This window comes from Chiloscyllium plagiosum, unplaced genomic scaffold (assembly GCF_037043375.1).
Source record: "Chiloscyllium plagiosum isolate Xiang-an unplaced genomic scaffold, Cpla_swu_hap1 HiC_scaffold_31, whole genome shotgun sequence".
Lineage (NCBI taxonomy): Eukaryota > Metazoa > Chordata > Chondrichthyes > Orectolobiformes > Hemiscylliidae > Chiloscyllium > Chiloscyllium plagiosum.
Window position 1 is genome coordinate 41,615,860 of NW_028270169.1, and position 24,601 is coordinate 41,640,460.

Below are 24,601 nucleotides of genomic sequence, written 5' to 3' on the forward strand. Positions count from 1 at the left end.
TCAGCTACCATCTTAAACTACTGCACCCCACGTGGTGTAGGCAAACACACAGTTGTATTAGAGCAGAAGTTTCTGCAACAGTCAAGGAACAGAGCTATAGTTCCAAGTCATGGTGGTACATGACTTGGAGGTGAACTTGTAAGTGTTGACTTACACGTTTCATGTATCTGCTATCCTTTTCCTTCTGGGTCATAGAGTTTGCTGGTTTGAAAGGTTGTGTTTAAGGAACCTTGGTGTTTTGTTGCAGGTATCTTATAGGTCTTAGATGGGGTGAGAATCAAATAGGTTGCTGTGTCCTGGATGGTGTTGAGCTTCTTCAATGCTGTGGAAGCTATGGTCATCCAGGCAAGTAGATAATATTCCATCACATTTCTGACTACTGCTTTTGTTTATGGTAAACAGATTTTGCAGTATTAGGAGGTAAGTTACTAAGCTACAGAATTCCTAGCCTCTGATTTGCTGTTATAATCACAGTATTTATATGGCTGGTCCAGTTCAGTTTCTGGTTACTGGTACCCCAAGGACATTTGTAGGGGAGGGCGGAATTGAATGCAATTGAATGTCAAGAGACAATGCTTAGATTCTCTCCATTCAGAGATGTCGTTGTCGTTGTCGTTGTCGTTGTCGTTGGTAAGGATGTTGCGAGCTGCCTATTAGCCTGACCTGGAATGTCATCTAGATCTTGCTACAGTTGTTTCAGTATCTGAAGAGTCACGAATGCTGCTGAACATTGTGCAATCATCAACAAATACTACTAAACATCATTCAGTCATCAGAGAACATCCCCACTTATGACCTTATAGTGGATGGAAAGTCATTGAAGAAGCAGCTGAAGATGGTTGGGCATAGACCACAAGCCTAGATCTTGGCATCTAGAAACCACTATCATCTTTCTTTTTGCTAGGTTTGACTGCACCCAGCAGAGATTTTCCCCCAATTCGCATTGACTTTATTTCACACAGGCACCTTAATGCCACACTCTGAAGTGCTGCCTTGCTGTATAAGGCACTTATCCTTGCTTCCTCTCTTGGAGTTCTTCACTTTTTTCCATATTTTGACCAAGACTGTGATGAGCTTAGGAATTGATTTGGACTAACAGAACCTAACTCAACGTAAATAAACAGATTATTGTTGATTAGATGCTACTTGATTGTACTGCACTGTTACCTACAACTTGTATAATCTTTCTGATGATTGAGAGCAGACCAATAGTGTGGTAATTAACTGCATGAGATTGATCCTGCTTTTTGTGGATTGGATTTTTTTCTTTTTGTAAGGTAACTACCATTGTAACTGCCCTGGAGCTTGTCTAATGGTATGGCTAGTCCAGGAGCTCAAGCCATCAGTGAGTGGTATTGCTGGAATGTTGTCAGCATCCATTGTATTTGCAATATCCAGTGCTTTCAGTTGTTTTTTGATATTGCATTAAGTGAATAAGATTGGCTGAAGGCTGGCATCTGTAATGTTGGGCCCTTAAGAGAAGAACAAAATGTATTGTTAGCATGACAGTTTTTGACTGAAGATTACTGCTTCAACTTTGCCTTTTGCACTGGTGTGCTGGATGATGGCGATATTTGTGAAGCATCCTCCTTCAATGAGTTGTTTAATTGTCCAACATAATTCATGACTGGATGTAGCAGGACAGCGAGGCTTAGATCTGATTCATTGCTTGTGAGATCACTTATGTAGATCTCTCTATCGCATTCTGCTACAAATAGTCCTGTGTTATGTCTTCACTAGCCTGATAACTGCCTGACACTTCCAGGGCTGTAGTTATAATCAGCAGGTTTGCTTGTCCATATTTGACTTGATGCCATAAATTCTGTAGGGTCCAGAGTCATAGAATCTCTACAGTGTGGAAACAGGCCCTTCGTCCATAAGGCCACACCAACCTTCCGAAGTGTAATCCATCCAGACCCATTCCCCCTACCCTATATTCACCCCTGATTAATGTGCCTACACATTCCTGAACACTATGGGGCAATTTAGCACAGCCAGTTCACCTAACCTACACATCTTTGGACAGTGGGAGGAAACCAGAGCACCCAGAGGAAACCCACACAGACACTGGGAGAATGTGCAAATTCCACACAGTCACCCGAGGCTGGAATCAAACCTGGGTCCCTGGCACTGTGCGACAGCTGTGCTAACCACTGAACCACCATGCTGACGGTGTTGAGGACTTTGAGTAAAATCTTTCCCAACCAAAACCACTCTGGTAGGTCTGACCTGCAGTGGAACAGGAGATATGTAGGTATAGTGCATTGCTGTCTACAACACAGTCATTCTCGCAGAATCAGATATTACAATGTCAGGTTGTTGCTTGACTAGTCAGTAGAACAGTTCTTCCAAATCTGGCACAGGTCAAAGAAAGGAACACTGTGCAGGATTGACAGAGCTGGGTGTATCATAGCTGCTTCCGGTGCCTTAATCCATGTTGGGTGGCCTGCTGAGTTTCGTTTATATGATCAAACTTTACCACCAGTGACTAGATTCAGCAGTGGCTTGCTGGGGTATTTTGGAGAGCATTTAAGACTCAATCAAATGACTGTGGATCTGATTCATGTAGGTCAGACCAGATGAGTATGGAAGATTTTCCTTGCCTAAGAGGTATTAGTGAAACAAATGGGGTTTTACAGCAATCAGCAATGGCTTTGTGGTCACAATCAGACTCACTTTTAATTCCAGATTTATTAATTGAATTCAAATTTGACTATCTGCATGTTGAATTCAAGCCAATGTTCTTAGAATTTTGTGAGGGTCTCTGGAACAGTAGTCTACTTAGGATGCAGAGTCTACATTTAGCAATATACACTGAACTTTGTTTTGCTTTAAGTTATTGGAGCCTTAAGCCTTGTTGCACATCATGAGATAGGTTTGTTTTAACATTGTTTACTGTAGTACCTGGCACGATGTGCACCACTTTAGCGCAAATGCTCCTATTCACCAATTTGGCCTATGCCCAATGCTTGCTTGAGATCTGCATTAAGGAATGCCCAGCCCCCAGGCCCCACAAAACTGCTTGATGGAACAGGCACCAACAGTGGTCATGTTGCATCTGTAGCCCACTAGCATCCACACCAAGATGCTGTCATGTTTTCCACTAATAAACCCCTACACTGGCAGGTACCAGCCCAGGACTCTCTCAGAAATAATGGAGTGCCCTCCTTGCCACATGCTGATCATTTGCAGAGAATCTGCTTCACTCAGATTGGAAGACCCCACTCTACTCGCCTGCCCATCTGACCCTTGTGAGGAGTCAAAAGTGAGGACTGCAGATGCTGAAGATTAGAATCAAGAATGTGGTGCTGGAAAAACACAGCAGGTCAGGCAGCATCAGAGTAGAAGGAGAATCAACGTTTCAGGCAAAAGCCCTTCATCAGGCTTGGTGCTGTGAGCCAAGGGGGTAGAGAGATAAATGGGAGGGAGGTGGGGCTGGGGCCAGGAGGGAATGTAGCTGAGTGTGAGATAGGTAGATGGAGGTGGGGTGATGGTGATAAGTCAGAGAGGAGGGTTGAGCAAATAGGTGGGAAGGAAGATGGACAGGTAGGATAGGTCATGAGTGCAATGCCGAGTTGGAAGTTTGGAACTGGGCTAAGGTGGGAGGAGGGGAAATGAGGAAACTGGTGAAATCCACATTCATGCCATGGGGTTAGAGGGTCCTGAGGTGGAAGATGAGATGTTCTTCCTCCTGGTGTTGGGTGCTATGGGAGTAGCGGTGGAGAAGGCCCAGGACCTGCATGTCCTTGGCGGAGTGGGAGGGGGAGTTGAAGTGTTCGGTCACTGGGCGATGGGTTCGGTTGGCGCGGGTGTCCTGGAGATGTTCTCTGAAGCGCTGTGCGAGTAGGCATCCTGTCTCCCCAATGTAGAGGTGACTGCATTAGGAGCAACAGATACAGTAAATGATATGGGTAGAAGTGAAGGTAAAGCTCTGATGGATGTGGAAAGCTCTTTTGGTGCCTTGGTCAGAGGTGAGGGGGCACGTGTGGGCTGGGGTTTTGCAATTTCTGCAGTGGCAGTGGAAGGTGCCAGGAGGGGAGGATGGGTTGGTGGTGCTTATAGTCAGTGCTGTGTCCAAAATTTATTGGATTAGAGAATACGTCAACCTCCGACTCCTATTGGAGCAAAACCCATATTGCTCACTAGCCATAAGCCACAATCCAATCCCAGCCACAGCTCACATGCTACCAGGAGGATAGGGAAGAAAGTCAAGGTCCCACATCCAATCAAGAGAAGCAACCCCACTAAAGGTGTGTTGAGTGGACCCAGGAGGTGGTGGCAGTGATCAAAAAGGAGTAACACAGACCTGAAAAATAGTGCCAAAGGCAACAGCTATGATGAGTAGGAATGAGCAAGAGCTCCTACAGATGGCTCAGAACCTGATGAACATAGAAGCCGCAGTGCAGACCCTGGTCAATGGTGCTTCAATCTTCATTCTTGGAGGTTCCACTGCAGGAACTTCTGTATGTTAAATGTTACATTGTTCTAAAATTGTTATTTTGACAGCTGTTTAATTCACCAAATGGATATTTTGCCATTTAAAATATTGTATTTCAGTTTATATTAAACAAATATAATGTTTTGAATTTTGTTTTCTGCTAAGGGGAAGTCCAAATGGAACCTAACTCCAGTTTTAACATTGATTCTCATGGGATTTCAATGATTCACTTAAAATTGCAATTTTCTGAAATACAAAGTTTTTATGTCAGGACTTCCAGCTCTGTCATCATCTTCCATTACAAGGGAAATGGAATATAATAGTACAGATGTTTTGCTACACTTGTACAGGGATTTGGTGAAACCACAGCAGAAGTATTGTATACAGTTTGTGTCCCCTTATTTAAGTAAGAATATGATTGCATTAGGACCAGTTCAGAGAGAGTTCGCTCAACTAATTTCTAAGGGATTATTTTGAGGAATGATTAAACTTGTTAAAGCTGTATCCATTGGAATTCATAAGAATAAGAGATGATCTTATTGAAATATGAAGGGTGAGGAGATTTGATGGGTATATGCTGAAAGAATGTTTTCCTTTCTGGGACAGGTTAAAACTAGCAGACACAGTTTATACATAAGGGGTCTCCCATTTAAAATGGAAATGAAGATTTTTTTTTCCCTGAGGATTGGGCATCCATGGAATTTTCTTCCCTAGAAGATGGTGTGTAAAAGTGGGCTGTTTGAATATTTTTCAAGCAAATAGATTCTTGGCAAATACAGGACAAACTTGATTGAGTTTTTTGTAGAAGTAACAAAGAAGATTGATGAGGGCAGAGCAGTAGATGTGATCTATAGATGTGATATGTGATCTATCAGTAAGGCATTCGACAAGGTTCCCCATGGGAGACTGATTATCAAGGTTAGATCTCATGGAATACAGGGAGAACTAGCCATTTGGATACAGAACTGGCTCAAAGGTAGAAGACACAAGGTGGTGGTGGAGGGTTGTTTTTCAGACTGGAGGCCTGTGACCAGTGGAGTGCCACAAGGATCAGTGCTGGGTCCTCTACTTTTTGTCATTTACATAAATGATTTGGATGCGAGCATAAGAGGTACAGTTAGTAAGTTTGCAGATGACACCAAAATTGGAGGTGTAGTGGACAGCGAAGAGGGTTACCTTAGATTACAACAGGATCTGGACCAGAAGGGCCAATGGGCTGAGAAGTGGCAGATGGAGTTTAATTCAGATAAATGCGAGGTGCTGCATTTTGGGAAAGCAAATTTTAGCAGGACTTACACACTTAATGGTAAGGTCCTAGGGAATGTTGCTGAACAAAGAGACATTGGAGTGCAGGTTCATAGCACCTTGAAAGTGGAGTCGCAGGTAGATAGGATAGTGAAGAAAGCATTTGGTATGCTTTCCTTTATTGGTCAGAGTACTGAGTACAGGAGTGGGGAGGTCATGTTGCAGCTGTACAGGACATTGGTTAGGCCACTGTTGGAATATTGCATGCAATTCTGGTCTCCTTCCTATTGGAAAGATGTTGTGAAAATTGAAAGTGTTCAGAAAAGATTTACAAGGATGTTGCCAGAATTTGAGCTATAGGGAGAGGCTGAACAGGCTGGGGCTGTTTTCCCTGGAGCATCGGAGGCTGAGGGGTGACCTTATAGAGGTTTACAAAATTATGAGGGGCATGGAGAGGATAAATAGACAAAGTCTTTTCCCTGGGGTCGGGGAGTCCAGAACTAGAGGGTATAGGTTTAGGGTGAGAGGGGAAAGATATAAAAGAGACCTAAGGGGCAACATTTTCATGCAGAGGGTGGTACTTGTATGGAATGAGCTGCCAGAGGATGTGGTGGAAGCTGGTACAATTGCAACATTTAAGAGGCATTTGGATGGGTATATGAATAGGAAGGGTTTGGAGGGAAACGGACCGGGTGCTGGCAGGTGGGACTAGATTGGGTTGGGATATCTGGTCAGCATGGACAGGCTGGACTGAAGGGTCTGTTTCCATGCTGTACATCTCTATTACTCTATGACTCTATCAGGGATAGGCAGGAAATTGGTGTTGAGGCCATAATCAGATCAACCTTGATCTTATTCAATTGTGTAGCAAGCTTGAGGGATCAAATGAACTATTCCTGTTGCTAATTTGCATGTTTGTGTTAATTTTTATATATAGGTCAAATATTAATGATGCGTATCTCAAATGAATTTGACTCAACTTTGACTAGAGTAATTATTAAAAGGAAGTTGACTTCTATGTTTTTGTAAGAGGAGAAACTATTACTAATCTGTTCAACAAAATATAACTAACCAGAACAACTAGTTAGAGAAGCATTCGTTATAAAATCATCCTTGTCCTGTCACATCCTAATTAAGCAATGTATATATTTCTTACATGTTTATTGTTTGTTAGCATAAAATGGTGTAGTGCTTTAAGCACAAGGGCTTCTAAACTTTTAAATTCCCTGAAGGAACCATCAATCATTGAAATGAACTTTCCTCCATTACCCCCCCCCCCCCCCCCCCCGCTGCATACCCCAAATAGTTATGTATTACTGAAATGGATCAATTTGGTATTCTAATGTCTTCTTTCTTGTGCTATTCATGTAGGTGCTCCAGGAGCTGTAACAGGTATAATAATTTGTTCTTGATTTCCTGGACCTATAACTTAGGATTATTGATCAGTTACTACCATTTCACCAAACATCATATTCTTATTAGTGAAATCAATCATTGTAATATGCATGTAGCCTTGAAGTAAACCAGGTTGTTTCAACTTTGAACAAAGAAGTTTTAAATTTGTTGAGAATGTACAGACATGATAGGCCACTTGGTCTCATTCTCGATTTTGATGTTATTGTGCTGCAATTCCTGGATGTTGAAGAAGACAAAACATTTGATATTTATGTCAAAAAGAAGTGAAACTTGGTATGGAACATTGTGTTAGGAATTTTGCCACTGTTGGTAAAATCATGGACAATAAAACTGAAAGAGAACCACTGATTAATGTTTTAGATAAAACCAAGATCTAATCTTATAAAATATTATTCTAACATTTTCTTTTGCATCTATTATATTTGCTGGTTATCTCACTGAGCATTTCCATCACTTTCTGCTTGGTTTCAGATTTCTGGTATTTTTGCTTTTCTTCATATAATACTTAATAAATCTGACTTTTCTGACTATTACTGTGTACTTAGCAATGAAATTCAATATTTTCAGAAACAAGATCCTACAGCATACTTGCTGCACAGAATTGCAGTATGAAAAATTTCCACTGTTTCCAGGCTGTTGCTCAATGGATGTAACTGCATCTAATGATTGGGTTCAGAGTGAAGGAATAGCAATAAAAAGAGTTCTTCAAATATGTGGATTGAGTATTAAAAAAATTAAATTATCTTTCTCCTAGACCATAGTAAATCAATAGAACTATCTACTGTATAATTCATTAATCCATTAATGAAACATCTGAAGAGAAAAAGTTGGTATATCATATGGCACATAAAAGTTTTAGTGTATGAAAAATGTTTTAACAAAGTGGATAAGGCTTTATGGGATGTATAACTAGACATAACTGGAAAAAATAGTGAATCTATAATAGAGGCATGAGATATGATGATTCAAGTTTAACGCTAAATAGCACGGTCTAAAAAAGTTTAATTTTAAACTATTGTAGTATTTTAATATTTTAATGATTACCAGATTAGTATTCGAATGTTCCTTAGTAAGTAAAATCCAGTAGTTAAATAGTCATAGAACATAGAAGAATACAGCGCAGTACAGGCCCTTCGGCCCTCGATGTTGCGCCGATCCAAGCCCACCTAACCTACACTAGCCCACTATCCTCCATATGCCTATCCAATGCCCACTTAAATGCCCATAATGAGGGAGAGTCCACCACTGCTACTGGCAGGGCATTCCATGAACTCACGACTCGCTGAGTAAAGAACCTACCCCTAACATCTGTCCTATACCTACCCCCCTGTAATTTAAAGCTATGCCCCCTTGTAATAGCTGACTCCATACGTGGAAAAAGATTCTCACTGTCAACCCTATCTAAACCCCTAATCATCTTGTACACCTCTATCAAGTCACCCCTAAACCTTCTTTTCTCCAATGAAAACAACCCCAAGTGCCTCAGCCTTTCCTCAAACGATCATCCTACCATACCAGGCAACATCCTGGTAAACCTCCTCTGCACCCGTTCCAGTGCCTCCACATCCTTCCTATAGTATGGCGACCAAAACTGCACACAATACTCCAGATGTGGCCGCACCAGAGTGTTATACAACTGCAACATGACCTCAGGACTCCGGAACTCAATTCCTCTACCAATAAAAGCCAGTATGCCATATGCCTTCTTCACCGCACTATTTACCTGGGTGGCAACTTTCAAAGATCTGTGTACATGGACACCAAGATCCCTCTGCTCATCCACCCTACCAAGTATCCGACCATTAGCCCAGTACCCCATCTTTTTGTTCCTCTTACCAAAGTGAATCACCTCACACTTAGCTACATTGAACTCCATTTGCCACCTTTCTGCCCAGCTCTGCAGCTTATCTATATCCCGCTGTAACCTGCCACATCCTTCCTCACTGTCTACAACTCCTCTGACTTTCGTATCATCCGCAAACTTGCTCACCCAACCTTCTAACCCCTCCTCCAGGTCATTTATAAAAATGACAAACAGCAATGGTCCCAAAACAGATCCTTGCGGAACACCGCTAGTGACGGCACTCCAAGATGAACCTTTGCCATCAACTACTACCCTTTGTCTTCTTCCAGCCAGCCAACTCCAAATCCAAACCTCCAACTCACCCTCAATGCCATACCTCCGTATTTTTTGCAGTAGTCTACCATAGGGAATCTTATCAAACGCCTTACTAAAATCCATATACACTACATCTACCGCTTTCCCCTCGTCCACCTCCTTAGTCACCTTCTCAAAGAATTCAATAAGGTTTGTGAGGCACGACCTGTCCTTCACAAAACCATGCTGACTATCCTTGATCACATTATTCCTATCCAGATGTTCATAAATCCTATCCCTTACAATTCTCTCTAAGACTTTGCCCACAACAGAAGTGAGACTCACCGGCCTATAGTTACTAGGGTTATCCCTACTCCCCTTCTTGAACAAGGGAACCACATTTGCTAGCCTCCAATCTTCTGGCACTACTCCTGTAGACAACGAGGACATAAAAATCAAGGCCAATGGCTCTGCAATCTCCTCCCTTTCTTCCCAGAGAATCCTAGGAAAAATGCCATCAGGCCCAGGGGACTTATCTATTTTCACCCTTTCCAGAATTTCCAACACCTCTTCTCTACATACCTCATAGCCATCCATTCTACTTAATTGTGACTCAGTATTCACATCAACAACAATGTCCTGTTCCTGAGTGAATACTGACGAAAAGTATTCATTCAGTGTCTCCCCAATCTCTTCAGCCTCCACACGCAACTTCCCACTACTATCCTTAACTGGACCTATTCCTACCCTAGTCATTCTTTTATTCCTAACATACCTATAGAAAGCCTTAGGGTTTTCCCTAATCCTACCAACTAAGGACCTTTCATGTCCCCTCCTTGCTGCTCTTAGCTCTCTCTTCAGGTCCTTCCTGGCTACCTTATAACTCTCAATCGCCCCAATTGAACCTTCACGCCTCATCTTTACATAGGCCGCCTTCTTCCATTTAACAAGGGATTCCAATTCCTTATTAAACCACGGCTCCCTCACACGACCCTTTCCTCCCTGCCTGACGGGTACATACTTATCAAGGACACTTAAAATGAATGGTAAATTTTAATTTTTATTTGTCTTTATGCTTTTCAATTGAATATTCCCATGATTTATTTAATTCATTTAATTAGTTCTATCTTTATTTAGCTGAGTAATCAATAGTGTGAATCGACGTTTCGGGCATTAGCCCTTCTTCAGGCTAATGCCCGAAACGTCGATTCTCCTGTTCCCTAGATGCTGCCTGACCTGCTGCGCTTTTCCAGCAACACATTTCCATCTCTGATCTCCAGCATCTGCAGACCTCACTTTCTCCTCAATCAATAGTGTGAGGTGAGGTCTATCTATATGCTGGGATGAGGGTTACAAGTAAATGTGTTACAGTGGAACGTTGCTACTTAAGTTAGTAGTTCTCAGATCTTGTATACTCTCATTCTGCCAAGTCAATCCTATTTTGCTGTTTTGGATAAACCTGGACAAACCCTTTTGGGCACAAGTATAAGGTGATTACATTTCATTCCATTCCTTCATGATTTAGCATTCTCCAATGGTGAAAATCAGTCACCAACTATAGTGCTGCCATTAGGATAACACTGCATAGGAGCATTGTACCAAGCTAAGGTGTCCATAAAATAGGCACTGAAGCCATGCACAAGGATATGTATTGTTACAATCATTGCAGGTACTTTAAAAAGATGCTTGAATTCCAAATGACCAATTCAAAGGAATCACATGACAAGATTTCAAGGTTTATGACTTTCATTTTTTGAGCAAACTAAAATCAGCATTAACTAAACACAATTAGCCAACTAATCAGGGCAGGGCTATCGATGTTTCGGGCATAGAGGCCTCAGGAATAGAGGCGTCTATTCCTGATGAAGGGCTTTTGCCCAAAACGTCGATTTTCCTGCTCCTCCAATGCTGCCTGAACTGCTGTGCTTTTCCAGCACCACTCTAATCTAGAATCTGGTTTCCAATATCTGCAGTCATTGTTTTTACCTAACTAATCAGGGCAGCATGATTGTTCATGGCACCAGGCACCTAGTTTTATTCCAGTCTTGTGTGTCTGTGTGGAATTTGTATGTTCTCCTTATGTCTCAATGGATTTCCACTGGGTGCTCCAATTTCCTCCCACAAACCAAAAGCATGCAGGTTAGGTGTATTGGCCATGCTAAATTGCCAATAGTGTACAGGTGTGTGCAGATTAGGTGGACTAGCTATGGTAAATGTGGGGTTATAAAGATAGTTTGGGGGGGCTGGGTCTGGATGGAATGCTGTTCAGGTGCAAGTCTTGATTTCCGCACTGTAGGGATTTGGTGATTCTATGATAATACCCAACTATAAAAATGAAAACCCTTATTAATGTCTTAATGAAACAAGAAAACCTAAACTGCATGCATGCACATTATCACACACTGTACAGAATTTCAATCTTTTCACATAACAGCCAAAAATCACTCCTAGCTTCCAGTAGTAGTATTGTCAATGCCATCTGTTCTTGCCTGGATAGATCCAACTCTGTGACCTTATCCTTAATAGTTCTCAGAAACCTCAAGCATTGCTCCTGGCTGAGATGGAACTTGGAGTCAACTTCATTGGTATACCAAGGCACAATGAATTGTCAGGTGGCATAGATGGACTGTTCGTGTTGCAACCAGTAATTAGACAATCCAGGAAGGACCATTAGCATCTCTTTCTGTTTTGGAAAGACAAGTGATTGAACAGCTTGAGGAGCATCACTTCACATCCAACATGGGGCAAGACAATGAGACAGTATTCTGTGACCTACAACAATCAGTATGGATTTAACCCATACTATTGGTAATCCTGCACCACATTTTAGCCAACAAACTAACTGGTCTCACCCACCCCTAAATAAACCATGTTGTAACTGCTATGAAAGTATATGGCATTAAGTTTGTGGGAACATTGTGAGTTCTTCAAGAATATTGCTAGCATAATGGAATGCTGACAGTGTGTGTCCATATACCTGAGATTAGGAAGCTTAGTGATGCAGAGATGACGGGACATTTGTACATTTATAGTGGAGTGGGTGGGGTGGGGGGAGGGTAGTGCAAAGTTATGCAAACTGTGCATTTAGTTATAAATGAGGATCAGTGGTGAGAAAGCATATTCATAGTCATCTTAACTTGGCAGCTGTAGTTAAATCATGCTATTTTTCTGCACTGTAGCCATATGGAGGCAATACTACAGACATGTGATACATTTAGCATACTCCACCTGAGTATATTGATTTTATTTTAAAATGAGTGAGCACTTTGGATAATATTTAACTATAGCCAACCCTGCAGCCTAGTACAGTCATATGAGTTACCATCCCAATCATTGGCAGTGTTTAAATGAGCCAACTCTATGTTTTTGTGTCACTAATACAGGTGCTGAAGGAGCTGTTCAACCTGGAGTTCAGGGAGGTAAGGACACTGGTAAAGTAAAATCACCACAATCTTACCAGACCATAGGGCTGCTCTCTCATTAGAGACAGACGACTGATAGTAGTTTAACCTGAGGCAAGGGGAGAAGTTAAGAAGGGGAATCCTTCATGGCAACCTCAGCCAGAGCTTGAATTGAATTCATGCTGTTGTCATCACAATGCATTGCAAACCAGCCATTCAGCCAATTGAGCTTCCAATGACGGGTGTACAAGAACACCTAGGTCCTTTTGTATATCAACATTTCCCATTCTGTCACCATGTAATATTACTCCATGTAATTTCCTTTGATAAATCCATGTTGATAATCCCATTGGAATTTTCTAAGTGCCTGTAATCACATTCTTTATTTCTTCAGCATTTCCTCACTGCTGTTAGGCTAACCAGATTGTAATTTCAGGTTTTCTGTCTCTATCCTTTTTCAATGAGCAGTATTAAATTGGTACCCTCCAATCTGCTGGGACTGTTCCAGAACCAAATGCTCTCATCTCTTTCCAGAATTAAATAAAGTGAGATGAAATGAGAGTGACAGCCCTTGACATCAAGGCTGCATTCAACTGAGCATGGCATTAAGGAGCCCTAAGAAGACTGGAATCAATTGGTATTGGGGTCAAATTCTCTGTTGGAGAGTTTGTAATTATACCTAGCACACAGGAAGATGGTCATAGTTGTTGGAGGTCAGTCATCTCAACTCCAGGACATCTCTGCATGAGTTTCTCAGGATCGTGTCTTTGGCCGAACCATCTTCAGCTGATTCATCAATGACTTTCCTTCCATCATAAGATCAAAAGTAAGGATGTTCGCCGATGAGTGTACGGTATTCAGCACCATTCACAGCTCCTCAGGTGTTGAAACAGTCCATGTTCAAATGCAACAAGATCTGGACAAATATCAAGGCTTGGGCTGACAAGTGGCAAGTTACATTCATGCCACACAATAGGTTATGACCATCACCAATAACAGACTATCTAACCACTGCCCCCTTGATATTCAATGGTATTTCCATCACTGGATCCCCCACTATCAACATCCTGAGGGTTATTATTGACCAGAAATTCAACTCGACTCGCCACATAAAGACAAGAGCTGATCAGAGACTAGGAATACTGCAATGAGTAACTTGCCTCCTGACTACAAGTTACTAGTCAGGAATGTGATAGGATGCTCCCCACTGGCTTGGATGAGTGCAGTTTCAACAGCACTCAAGAAGGTTGACACCATCCAGGACAAAGCAACTCACTTGATTGGCACTACATCCATTCCCTCCACCAACGACTCTCAGCAGCAGTGTATACTGTCTACAAAATGCACTGTAGAAATACACCAAAGATCCTCAGACAGCAGCTTCCAAATCCATGGCCACTTCCATCTAGAAGGTCAAGGGCAGCAGATACATAGGAAGACTACCACCTTTAGGTTCCCCTCCAAGCCACTCACCATTCCTCACTTGGAAACGTATTGCGTTTCCTTCACTGTCACTGAGTCAAAGCCCTGGAATTCCTTCCTTAATAGCATTGTGCGTCAACCCACAGCAGGTGGAGGTGCAGCAGTTCAAGAAGGCAGCTCACCACCACCTTCTCAAGGGCAACTAGGAATGGGCAATAAACACTGGCCAGCCATCAATGCCCACATCCTACAAAAATGAATTGTAAAAAAGTGCAGTTTTAAAAGTAATGCACTTTGATACATGAATACATTTGGATAACTTAACTGAAAAACAAAATAGAATAAAACATTCTCAATAATCACATTAATGTTCTTTCCTTATCACAGAGCCCAAAATTGTTACAGTGCAGAAGGAGGCCATTCAGCCCATCGTGTCTGCAGTGGCTCTGCAAATGACCATCTTTGTGTCAATCTTCTGCTTTCTTCCCATTGTTACTTCCCATCTGCTTTCTTCCCATCAAATAACCATCTAATTTTTCTTTTGAATGCCTCAATTAAACCTGCCTCCACCAACCAGCATTACATTTCAGAAGCTAATCACTCATTGCATGGAAACATTTTTCGCTTATATCACTTATACTAATTACTCAAATTTGAGTGCTCTCATTCTTGTTCTTTTCATGAGTGGGAGCAATTTCTCCATATTTATTCTGTCTAGACCTCTTATGATTCTGATTATATCAAAACAGATCATCTCTTTTCTCCAAGGAAAACAGTCTCAACTCCTTCAAACTATCTTCATAACTGAAATTCCTCAACTCTGGAATACATCCTTCATTTAGTAATTGATATGGATGTCCTTCAGCAGTCATCTTCAGATTTTTTTTCTTTTATTAATATCAGACTATAGGACAGCCTGAAGTGCTTTATAGCAATTTTTTCACTTTTGAAGTGGCAACATATTGGCATTAGGAAGCTGTCATACATATAGTACAGAGTAAAACTATTCTACTCATGTTATTCAAGAATTAAACAAGGACACTAGGAGAATTCATCACCTTTATGTTGGTGTCATGGGAGCACCCTGTCCACAGAGTTTGGCTTTAATGTTAACATGTCATCCAATAGATATGATCTCTAACAATCCAGCACTCCCTCCAACTTGCATGGAAGGAGAATTGTTACAAAGAATAACAGCTCACCTTGAGGTGTTGAAATTAACATTTAGAATTACAAAGTGAGCATAGTTCAGGATTCATATTATCCATATCACCGTCAGACACTATTGGCCAAAAAACCCTTACATTTTTAAAAATAAATAGTTTATGTTTCTAATTATTAAATTCTTGTTATCTTAATTAGGTGTTGGAGTAGGTGTGCAGCCGGGCGCTGGGGTTGGTGTGCAGCCAGGCGCTGGAGGTGTCCAACCTGGCCTTGGAGTTGGTAATTTGCTGTCTTCTGAAAGATGTTTTGCTCCATTTTACTCCTTTTATTCCTTCTATTCTGTGGCATTTCTGTGCAAGTGATGTTGTCATGTTATGCAATGAAATGTTACAATTAACCAAAGGTTGCTACGTCATAACTTATCAGAGTCTCTTCATAAATTCATTGTTACAATATTTTTAGTTCACATTTACCCAATGGAATTCAGAAATTGATCTGAGCAATCTGAGCAATATTTCTGACTTTTGTTTCGCAGGAATGCTGTGTGATTGTAATCTTCGGAATTTCATGATCAAAGACATTTTTGTCATATCCATGTACAGACAGATTTAGCTGTATCATTATAATAAAGGTCCTGTTCAATTTCATTCCAGGTGGAGCTGCTGCATCTAAAGCTGCTAAATATGGAGGTAAAGCTACCACAGCTAACATATTCACTAGAGAGTTTTGAGAATTCACTGGTCAATGTAATGATCAAATTGTTGCCCTTGAAAGTCAAGAAAAAGCCAATTAAATGTGAAAGAAAAAGTAATTTAAATGATTTATGTAATGGCTATGTGAGATACATTTCCACATTAGTAATCTATACTGTACTCTGCTAATTCTTGCAGCATCAAAACATAATAAAAAATTATGGAGGCTGGTGATCTGAAACACAAAAACAAGAATTGTTGGAGAAATTCAGCAGGCCACAGATGCTGCCAGACTTGCTGAGTTTCTCTGTAATTTCAATTTTGTGTATTGTAACATCAAGTTGACCAGATGAATTGGTGCAACTGGTAAATTAAAGCAGAAAACATCATCAGTATTCAATGATGTGGATTAAACCTTTTAGCATAGGTTTCGTGAAGGGTAGGTCATGCCTCTCAAACCTTATTGAGTTCTTTGAAAAGGTGACCAAACAGGTGGATGAGGATAAAGCCATTGATGTGGGGAACATGGATTTCAGTAAGGCATTTGATAAGGTTCCCCATGGTAGGCTACTGTACAAAATACGAAGGCATGGGATTGAGGGTGATTTAGCTGTTTAGATCAGAAATTGCCTAGCTGAAAGAAGACAAAGGGTGGCGGTTGATGGGAAATGTTCATCCTGGAGTTCAGTTACTAGTGGTGTACCACAAGGATCTGTTTTGGGTCCACTGCTATTTGCCACTTTTATAAACAACCTGGATGAGTGTATAGAAGGATGGGTTAGTAAATTTGTGGACGACACTAAGATCTGTACAGTTGTGGATAGTGCCGTAGGATGTAGTATGTTACAGAGGGACATAGCTGCAGAGCTGGGCTGAGAGGTGGCAAATGGAGTTTAATGCAAAAAAGTGTGAGGTGATTCACTTTGAAAGGAGTAACAGGAATGCAGAATACTGGGCGAATGGTCAGACTCTTGGTAGTGTAAATGAGCAGAGAGATCTTAGTGTCCATGTACATATCCCTCAAAGTTACCTCCCAGGTTGATAGAGCTGTTAAGAAGGCACACAGTGTTTTAGCTTTTATCAGTAAAGGGATTGAGTTTCAGAACCATGAGGTCATGCTGCAGCTGTACAAAACTCTGGTGTGGCCACACTTGGAATATTGTGTGCAGTTCTGGAAAGGGTTCAGAGGAGATTTACTGGGATGTTGCCTGGTATGGAGGGAAGGTCTTACAAGAAAAGGTTGAGGGACTTGAGGCTGTTTTTGTTAGAGAGAAGAAGGTTGAGAGATGACTTAATTGAGACATATTAGATAATCAGTGGGTTAGATCGAGTGGACAGTGAGAGTCTTTTTCCGATAATGGTGACAGATAGTACGAGGGGGCATAGCTTCAAATTGAAGGGTGTTGGAAATAGGACAGACGTCAGAGGTAGTTTCTTTACTCAGAGTAGTAGGGGTGTGGAACACACTGCCTGCAACATTTATGGACTCACCAACTTTACAGGCATTTAAATGGTCATTGGATAGCCATATAGACAAGAATGGAATAGTGTTGGTTAGATGGTCTTCAGATTGGTTTCAGAGGGCAGCTTAACATCAAGGGCCGATGGGCCTGTACTGCACTGTAATGTTTTATGTTCTATATGTTTTCTTTAGTTTTGAAAACTAATGCTTATTAGTAACCAATTTTCTCAAAAACCTTAGGAACCACTTTATAAATAAATAGTTATGCTGTTTTAGTGATTGTCGAAGACATCGCACAGCCTCATTCTTTGGATAACTATTTTTAGGTATTTTTAATAAACCTGTTCAGCCATGTTATGACATGGCCTAAACCTCCTGGCCCAGAGTTTATTGCACTACCATTGCACTGCAAGTACCCCAAAAGCCTACTGCACCTAATATTGCCAGTTGGTCTCCCATGCAAGCAATAACCAGGCTTAAGTCTGCTTAGTTTTTGAGATTATGTATTTTTAGACTAGTATGGCCATCAGCTTATTGCACCTTTTAGATCAATGACAACAGACTGATTGTACAGACTGAAAACACAGTAGCTCTTAAAAAATGTTGCACTTCTTTCATCCAACACTTAAGAGTAATAATTCATCGCGAAAGATCTTAGTTTAAATATTGAAGTGCTGGAAATAAAAAGGCAGAAGATTTCCGAGAGCAACATTATTCCATTATGTGCCATGGAGTGGGGGGAGGTTAGGAACATGGCATCAATTTCAAAGGAGGATGCCTGGAAACAGGAAAGTGGCTTGAAGTGTGTATACTTCAATGCAAGAAGTATACGAAATAAGGTAGGTGAACTTGCAGGGTGGGTTGGTACCTGGGACTTCGATGTTGTGGCTATTACGGAGACATGGGTAGAACAGGGACAGGATTGGCTGTTGCAGGTCCCAGGGTTTAAATGTTTTAGTAGGGTCAGAGGTGGGGGTAAAAGAGGGGGAGGTGTGGCATTGCTTGTCAAAGATAGAATTACAGCTGTGGAAAGGACGATGGATGAAGACTCGCCATCTGAGGTAGTTTGGGCTGAGGTTAGGAATAGGAAAGGTGAGCTCACCCTGTTAGGAGTTTTTTACAGGCCTCCTAATAGTCCTAGAAACGTAGAAGAAAGGATTGCGAGGATGATTCAAGAGAAGAGTGAAAGTAATAGGGTGGTTGTTATGGGGGACTTTAACTTTCCTGATATTGATTGGGAAAGCTATAGCTCAAGTTCGTTAGATGGGTCAGTGTTTGTCCAATGTGTGCAGGAGGGTTTCCTGACACAATATGTAGATAGGCCAACAAGAGGTGAGGCCATACTGGATTTGGTCCTGGGTAATGAACCAGGCCAGGTGCTAGAATTAGAGGTACGTGAGCACTTTGGGGACAGTGACCACAATTCGGTGACTTTTACTCTAGTGATGGAGAGGGATAAGTGTGCACTACAGGGCAAGAGTTATAGCTGGGGGCAGGGAAATTATGATGCGGTGAGGCATGACTTAGGATGTGTGGCTTGGAAAAGTAAGCTTCAAGGCAAGGGCGTAATTGATATGTGGAGCTTGTTCAAGGAGCAACTATTGAGTGTCCTTGATAAGTATGTACCTGTCAGGCAGGGAGGAAAGGGTCGTGTTAGGGAGCCGTGGTTTAATAAGGAATTGGAATCCCTTGTTAAATGGAAGAGGGCGGCCTATGTAAAGATGAGGCGTGAAGGTTCAATTGGGGCTATTGAGTGTTATAAGGAAGCCAGGAAGGACCTGAAGAGAGAGCTAAGAGCAGCAAGGAGGGGACATGAAAGGTCCTTAGTTGGTAGGATTAGGGAAAACCCTAAGGCTTTCTATAGGAATGTCAGGAATAAAAGAATGACTAGGGTAGGAATAGGTCCAGTCAAGGATAGTAGTGGGAAGTTGCGTGTGGAGGCTGAAGAGATTGGGGAGACACTGAATGAATACTTTTCGTCAGCATTCACTCAGGATCAGGACATTATTGTTGATGTGAATACTGAGTCACAATTAAGTAGAATGGATGGCTTTGAGGTATGTAGAGAAGAGGTGTTGGAAATTCTGGAAAGGGTGAAAATAGATAAGTCCCCTGGGCCTGATGGCATTTTTCCTAGGATTCTCTGGGAAGCAAGGGAGGAGATTGCAGAGCCATTGGCCTTGATTTTTATGTCCTCGTTGTCTACAGGAGTAGTGCCGGAAGATTGGAGGCTAGCAAATGTGGTTCCCTTGTTCAAGAAGGGGAGTAGGGATAACCCTAGTAACTATAGGCCGGTGAGTCTCACTTCTGTTGTGGGCAAAGTCTTAGAGAGAATTGTAATGGATAGGATTTATGAACATCTGGATAGGAATAATGTGATCAAGGATAGTCAGCATGGTTTTGTGAAGGACAGGTCGTGCCTCACAAACTTTATTGAATTCTTTGAGAAGGTGACTAAGGAGGTGGACGAGGGGAAAGCGGTAGATGTGGTATATATGGATTTTAGTAAGGCGTTTGATAAGGCTCCCCATGGTAGGCTACTTCAAAAAATACGGAGGTATGGCATTGAGGGTGAGTTGGAGGTTTGGATTAGGAGTTGGCTGGCCGGAAGAAGACAGAGGGTAGTAGTTGATGGCAAAGGTTCATCTTGGAGTGCCGTCACTAGCGGTGTTCCGCAGGGATCTGTTTTGGGACCATTGCTGTTTGTCATTTTTATAAATGACCTGGAGGAGGGGTTAGAAGGTTGGGTGAGCAAGTTTGCAGATGATACGAAAGTTGGAGGAGTTGTAGACAGTGAGGAAGGACGTGGCAGGTTACAGCGGGATATAGATAAGCTGCAGAACTGGGCAGAAAGGTGGCAAATGGAGTTCAATGTAGCTAAGTGTGAGGTGATTCACTTTGGTAAGAGGAACAAAAAGATGGGGTACTGGGCTAATGGTCGGATACTTGGTAGGGTGGATGAGCAGAGGGATCTTGGTGTCCATGTACACAGATCTTTGAAAGTTGCCACCCAGGTAAATAGTGCGGTGAAGAAGGCATATGGCATACTAGCTTTTATTGGTAGAGGAATTGAGTTCCGGAGTACTGAGGTCATGTTGCAGTTGTATAAGACTCTAGTGCGGCCGCATCTGGAGTATTGTGTGCAGTTTTGGTCGCCATACTATAGGAAGGATGTGGAGGCACTGGAACGGGTGCAGAGGAGGTTTACCAGGATGTTGCCTGGTATGGTAGAAAGATCGTATGAGGAAAGGCTGAGGCACTTGGGGTTGTTTTCATTGGAGAAAAGAAGGTTTAGGGGTGACTTGATAGAGGTGTACAAGATGATTAGGGGTTTAGATAGGGTCGACAGTGAGAATCTTTTTCCACGTATGGAGTCAGCTATTATAAGGGGGCATAGCTTTAAATTAAGGGGGGGTAGGTATAGGACAGATGTTAGGGGTAGGTTCTTTACTCAGCGAGTCGTGCGTTCGTGGAATGCCCTGCCAGTAGCAGTGGTGGACTCTCCCTCATTATGGGCATTTAAGCGGGCATTGGATAGGCATATGGAGGATAGTGGGCTAGTGTAGGTTAGGTGGGCTTGGATCGGCGCAACATCGAGGGCCGAAGGGCCTGTACTGCGCTGTATTCTTCTATGTTCTATGTTCTGTTAGACCGAAAAAATTCTTAATTTGTTTTAGCTTTAATCTTCTAAAATAACGAGTCACTATTTTGAAATATTGCATTCTTTTTATCTCAATGTAGGTCTTGGAGTGGGTATGCAGCCTGGCGTCGGAGTGGGTGTGCAGCCTGGCGTCGGAATTGGTGTGCAGCCTGGCGTCGGAATCGGTGTGCAGCCTGGCGTCGGAGTGGGTGTGCAGCCTGGCGTCGGAGTAGGTGTGCAGCCTGGCGTCGGAGTAGGTGTGCAGCCTGGCGTCGGAGTGGGTAAACTACTGTCTTTTGGAAGACATTTTCTCCATTTTGTTTTACAAAGAGTGTATAAGTCTATTTCAACCCAATTCTGTGCAAATTGAAGTATCTGACTCAAATTGAAATTAATATCAAAAGCAAAATGAAATAACTGCAGCTGCATGCATTCATCAAGGATACTGTATGAAGAGTTTTTGAATTGTACTTTATAGGTCTGTCAAAAGAACTTGCAAGTTTTCTGAATAGTCCATTCTTGCAATGTCTACCTGTGATATTCCTGTCAACCAAAATTAATTGGGTGAACATCATTGGCTGTTGATTGTATAGCCATAAAAAAATAGGGTAACAGGACTAGCGATAACATGTATAATGGTACTCAGGAAATTATCACCCATTTAACGCAACCATTCAGTGTTGTTTAAAACTAAATGATGTATTTTTTTTGCAGTTAAGCAATGCAAGCATTTCTGTCAATGACTAATTCTTGATGGACCAATTTTGGACTCTGTTTTGCCATTGTTCAGGTCACAGTGGAAAAATATCTACAACTTGTGCCTGTACTGTTCCTTTTCTTTAACTTCACTCAGACTTTCTATAGTTCTAGGCAAAGCAATGAATTTAATTACTCCAGCTAAGTCGTTACCTAGGATTAAGTCAATTCCATCCACAGTTTATTACTGAACAATTCCTACTACTGCTGTTTCAGATGTCAGGTCACATCCTATGTACTTTGTATATAGAAACAGGTATTCTCTACTTACCCTGTGTAAAACATTGGCTTTCAGAGCAAGTCTGTCTGGAGGAGAAGTAAAGTCCTTCTCTTGCGAAAGATGTTGCATAATTTCTGTATCGCTTAATATAGTTCTGGCTTTATCTGTATCATTTGAATAAAGAAGGATTACCTTGCCTTTCAACAAAAACCTATTGTATCACTCATCTACCCTTCACCACTACTGCACTCAAAGCAGTGCTTAACTTTGGTTTCATAGTTGCAGTTAAAGCTACAATTTGGTCCATGGTACTTGCCTTGTGAGTTCCCTTTTCAGATTCTCACTTCTGAAACACAAGTCAAGCTTATGTGCATCCATCACAACTTCCAACGTTTTGAATGAAAATGTTCTACTTTGTGATAATTGAAACAATTAGGCAAATGACACTCTGAGCCCTTACTTTCTGGTCTCAGCATGAAATCTGAGGGCATGCCCAGCTGTTTCTTCATTAATCTGACAACTTACCTTTTTTCATCCTCTCATCTTTTTATCCATTTCAGGTCTGTGTAGTTGAAGGAAAAAAAATGTTCTGTTTATTATCCACCAGTTAAATTTATTTTGCTTTACCCTTTAAAGTTTGCTAAAGTTATTTCCTTCAATATTTGAAACGTTTGTCTTTATACTTCAGGAATTAACTCAAAAAAACCAGAAAAGCCTTTTATACAGCATCATAATCCAAAAGAACTCCTCTGTTAGTGAGGCATAAATTTCATGTGCTCTAGCTTTCAACCTACACTGTATGAACAACGGCTGGCTTTCCTTTGACCATTTTATTTGCTTTGCTATCTTTTCAAATGAAAGAATGACTCCACATCCTTTCTTTACACTTTGGTATGGCCTCTACGAATTTATACATTTCCCACTTGGACTTTGGATTCTGCCTATGGCTTTCCTCATCAGAAATTTCTTCTATATCTGAGGCATTTAAAAAAAGAACTACAGCCTTATAAGCCAATACTCTTTTTCTTCTCTCTCTCTCTCTCTCTCATCTCTTTGCTCTTTTTTCCTTTGTAATTCAAGTTCCAATCTCCTTGATTTATTTTTCTTTGTTCCTTTTCCCTCTATCTGTGAAATGCTCTTTTTTTCTCTCTTTCTCAAGCTCAAATTCTGTCATCCCCATCTCCATCCTTTTCAACTGCAATGTTCTTTACTTTTTTTTAATTTTAAGCTGCCTCAACTCTGTCATGTTCAAGCAATATTAACTGTAATTCAGTCATAATCACCTCCACTGACTCAATGGTCTATCTGGATTTTCTTGTATTTTCATCAATCCCAAATGCTTTGCTAATATTTTAAATATCACTGCCTTCTTAGTGTTTAAAGGAAAACCAACTTTAACTTCTATGCCAATTCTATTGCCTTAGTCTTTGTAAAATGTTGTAAAACAGTCGGGATTATTTCCTCCATCTGCAGGACAGTTATTTCTGCTTCTAATAACATTGTAGTTTAATGTGTGAGAAACCTGTACTCAAAGTGGGGTGAGGGGAAATGAGGAAGCTGGAGAAATCTGCATTCATCCCTTGTGGTTGGAGGGTTCCTAGGCGGAAGATGAGGCGCTCTTCCTCCAGGCGTCGTGTTGCCATGGTCTGGCGATGGAGGAGGCCAAGGACCATATTCCAAGTGTGGTCTCACCAGGGTTTTGTAGAGCTGCAGCAAAACCTTGCAGTTCTTAAACTCGATCCCCCTGTTAATGAAAGCCAAAACACCATATGCTTTCTTAATAACCCTATCCACTTGGTTAGCAACTTTGAGGGGTCTATGCACTTGAACACCGCTGTTCCTCCAAACTGCCAAGAGTACTGTCTTTAATCCTATATTCAGCATTCAAGTTCGGCATCACTTCCCATTTTTCCAGGTTGAACTCCAGCTGCCATTTCAGAGCCCAGCTCTGCATCCTGTCAGTGTCACGCTGCAGCCTGCAACAGCCCTTGATACTGTCAACAGCTCCTCCAACCTTTGTGTCATCTGCAAATTTACTAACCCACCCCTGAACTTCCTCAACCAAATCATTTATAAAAACTACAAAGAGCAGAGGCCCAAGAACAGAGCCCTGCGGCACATCACTCACCACTGACCTCCAGGCAGAATACTTTCCATCTACAACCATTCTCTGCTTTCTGTCAGCCAACCAGTTCTGAATCCAGAGAGCCAAATCTCACTGTATCCCATACTTCCTGACTTTATGAATGAGCCTACCATGGGGAACCTTATCAAACGCATTACTGAAGTCTATATACACTACATCCACTGCCCGACTTTTGTCAGCCTGTCTCGTCAACTCCTCAAAGAACTCAATAAGATTTGTGAGGCATGACCTGCCCCTCATAAAGCCATGCAGATTGCTTTTAATCACGTTATGCTTTTCCAAAAAGTCATAAATCTTATCCCTCAGAATTCTTTTCAAAGCCTTGCTGACCACAGATGTCAGACTGACTGGTCTGTAATTGCCAGAGATTTCCCTATGACCCTTCTTGAAAAGAGGAACAACATTCGTCTCCCTCCAATTTTCTGGTACGAGTCCCGTGGAGAGTGAGGAAGCAAATATATTTACCAGCAACTTAGCAACCTCCTCTCTCACTTCCTGGAG

The 24,601-nt window shown here is 41.6% G+C and overlaps 1 protein-coding gene across 8 annotated transcripts in view; it reads left to right on the plus strand.

Moving 5' to 3' along the window:
• The window catches only part of elna (elastin a), a 287,761-nt gene that overhangs the window by 198,821 nt on the left and 64,339 nt on the right, over window positions 1-24,601 (plus strand). For 6 of the 8 annotated variants that reach the window (XM_087977478.1, XM_087977474.1, XM_087977475.1 and 3 more), the window contains exons 25-29: window positions 7,055-7,075; window positions 12,581-12,616; window positions 15,383-15,463; window positions 15,838-15,873; window positions 21,080-21,259. In XM_087977478.1, coding sequence (XP_087833604.1) covers window positions 7,055-7,075; window positions 12,581-12,616; window positions 15,383-15,463; window positions 15,838-15,873; window positions 21,080-21,259 — 354 coding nt within the window. The remainder of the gene's footprint in view (window positions 1-7,054; window positions 7,076-12,580; window positions 12,617-15,382; window positions 15,464-15,837; window positions 15,874-21,079; window positions 21,260-24,601) is intronic. The other 2 variants (XM_087977473.1, XM_087977477.1) reach the window with 2 other exon arrangements.